Below are 2,696 nucleotides of genomic sequence, written 5' to 3' on the forward strand. Positions count from 1 at the left end.
ATTTCAAACGAGATAAATACACTGACTGCCATTGTATATTTGTAAAAATACGGTCAGTGGACTTCATAATATGCTCATTGCGCTCAATATATACATTTTTCCGATGTTTATACGGTCACTAGCTCACCCTGGCTGAGTATGTGTGTGCATGCACATGTAGGTTGAGCACTTGAGCGTGGCCGTGTGTGTTCCGTCATGTGCTCGTACATGCATGCATTAGGGCGTCGCGCGCGTTTTTGCGTCCATGTGTACATGTGACTGTTGCATACACGTAGGGGGAGTACGTGTAGAGCAGTCAAATCACACAGTAAGTTAGTCGGAAGAAGCAACCATCATTTCACTCTTCAATGACACCTACGCAATATAAAATGGTTGATATGGAGAGAGAAAGAAAACCACTATATATACACTAGCAGGAGCCTAAGCTACAAGCCTGCTTGCTTCGGTTGCTCTCTTCACAAGCATAGAACGATGGTGGCCACACCGCTGGTCACATATCCGGCCTGATCCCGCAGTTGGGGGAAGGGAACAATGTTCTACGTAGACGCGGTCGACATCGGCGAGGGAGAAAATCCACAGTTGGTGTGTCCCAATCGGGGGTCACCGCGGTATGGGCCGATGTCGCGTCCCAACCGCCCTTCTAGCTACAGCCCGACGTCCGTTTCAAAAATATTAGTGCATGTCAACAAAAATTATGTTCCGTTTCGAAAAAAAGCATATAAGCTGTTACTTCTTACCCAAAGGATCTTTATATCCAACAGACACGATCCATTCGACTATTCGAAATTACTTTCACTGCTGATCTGATGTCGAGGTAATTGCTACATCGCCACCAAAACCCACCATCTCTTAAGCTAAACTATACCGAGCAAACCCCTATATTAGCATATTACTAAGATAAACAGAAGGCACTGTAGAATCATTTAGGACATGAGCTTGTCAATCTAAATGTGGAAGAACACCAGCTTAGCCCCGGCTAGTAGCTTGGGTGGAACTGTGAAGAAGGTCAGCTCCTGCACGGCGACGTCGCCGGGATCCCTACTTTTTGTCACCTCCATTTCCACCTTGACGGCGTCGGTCCTGCCTTTGGGCTCCCCCGGTGGGCCGTTCGCCCACAGCTTGGCCACGTAGTGCGGCAGTGGGGACGCCCCCGCTCTGATGCAGATGAACGACACAGCGATAGGCGCGCGCGCCGATGTCGAGCATGCCGCCGACCAAGAAAAATGCGCGGTCGTCCTCCTCCGTGAACAGCAAGAGTCGTGGCTCCGACAGTGGCACTTGCAGCTAGAGCGCCTTGCCTTACTAGATCATGTGCACGGGCATGGAATGCATGGTGCTGATGTGGTGGGAGAGCACCGGCGGCGGGCCTTCATAGCCGCAGACGGGCATGGGGCATTTGCAGGGCGCGAGCGGACACACGCTCTGGTGATCGGCGAGCTTGTGGCAAGTGACGTAGAGTCCACCGCCGTGTTCCGCACGTCGAAGCCACCGCCGTGCTCGCACTTCTGGCACTGCCTCTGGTTCCCAGGGCGCTCGACGCGGTAGTCCATGCAAGCCAGGTGCCCTCCCTTGCACTGCACAAATCAGTCGAACAACACATCAATCAAGAAACCTCCACCTTGCTCGATCAGCTGAACTGACGAGGTGTATTCGAACCTCATACACTTGAGGCTTCAAGGGGCGGAGGCACAAGGGGCAGTGGAGCAAGGTGAGGTCCATCAAGGCCATAGAGAGCTCCATCGTCGGGTCCTGTTCCGTCTGCATGATCTCTCCCTCCTCGTGCACAACCATCTCTTGCTTTATTAGGGCCGGGGCATTACAAAGTTTTACCATCACATATTCATACTACTCCAAGGTGCATTAAATCAACACATGCAAGTATCTAAAGGAGAGTCACGGCATGCATGCATGCGTTGTAATTAATGCATAGGTAAACGCAAATTATTGAAATATATCGAGTGCAGTGCTTTGATGTGTTGCGTCAACTCGTACAAGACCGAGAAGTTTGATTACTACAACGCCCTCTCGCCTTAACCGTAGTTGTCTTTGGCTGCATGACAGGTGGGCCACCGACCTGTTGGGCCCACCTGTCATGGACACAAAGGCAGGAGCAGTAAGTCAATGAAGCTGCGTCCCTCCCTCGCATTGCACAAATCAATTGAACAACACATCAATCAAGAAACATGCACCTTGCTCGATCAGCCGAACGGACGAGGTGTATTCGAACCTCATACACTTCAAGCTTCAAGGGGCGGAGGCACAAGGGGCAGTGGAGCAAGGTGAGGTCCATCGAGGCCATAGAGAGCTCCATCATCGAGTCCTGTTCCGTCCGCATGATCTCGCCCTCCTCGTGCACAACCATCTCTCGCTTTATTAGGGCCGGGGCATTACAAAGTTTTACCATCACATATTCATACTACTCCAAGGTGCATTAAGTCAACACATGCAAGTATCAAAAGGAGAGTCACGACATGCATGCATGCGTTGTAATTAATGCATCGGTAAACGAAAATTATTGAAATATATCGAGTGCAGTGCTTTGATGTGTTAAGTCAAGTCGTACAAGACCGAGAAGTTTGATTACTACAACGCCCTCTTGCCTTAACCGCAGCTGTCTTTGGCTGCATGACAGGTGGGCCACCGACCTGTTGGGCCCACCTGTCATGGACATAAAGGTAGGAGCAGTAAGTCAATGA

General features: G+C 50.6%; 1 protein-coding gene across 1 annotated transcript; it reads right to left on the reverse strand.

Annotated features, from left to right (window-relative positions):
• Positions 1-944: 944 nt before the first annotated feature.
• Positions 945-1,791, reverse strand: LOC147958640 (uncharacterized). Its single transcript, XM_087532232.1, has 3 exons — positions 1,657-1,791; positions 1,420-1,574; positions 945-1,155 (listed from the first exon to the last, which is right to left on the reverse strand). Exons 1-3 carry the CDS (start codon positions 1,789-1,791, stop codon positions 945-947), a joined length of 501 nt encoding a protein of 166 aa, XP_087388358.1.
• Between the last annotated feature and the right edge of the window lie 905 nt (positions 1,792-2,696).

Source organism: Triticum urartu, chromosome 7A (assembly GCF_056163025.1).
Source record: "Triticum urartu cultivar PI428250 chromosome 7A, HENAU_Tu73, whole genome shotgun sequence".
Classification (NCBI taxonomy): domain Eukaryota; kingdom Viridiplantae; phylum Streptophyta; class Magnoliopsida; order Poales; family Poaceae; genus Triticum; species Triticum urartu.

Excerpts from the sequence above, each read along its gene's own strand:
- LOC147958640 (XM_087532232.1), bottom strand. The coding sequence starts at position 1,791 with ATGGTTGTGCACGAGGAGGGAGAGATCATGCAGACGGAACAGGACCCG. Across the intron at positions 1,575-1,656 it reads TGAAGCCTCAAGTGTATGAG|TGCAAGGGAGGGCACCTGGC; the intron begins GTTCGAATACAC and ends TGATTTGTGCAG. Across the intron at positions 1,156-1,419 it reads AGCTCGCCGATCACCAGAGC|AGCGGGGGCGTCCCCACTGC; the intron begins GTGTGTCCGCTC and ends CATCTGCATCAG.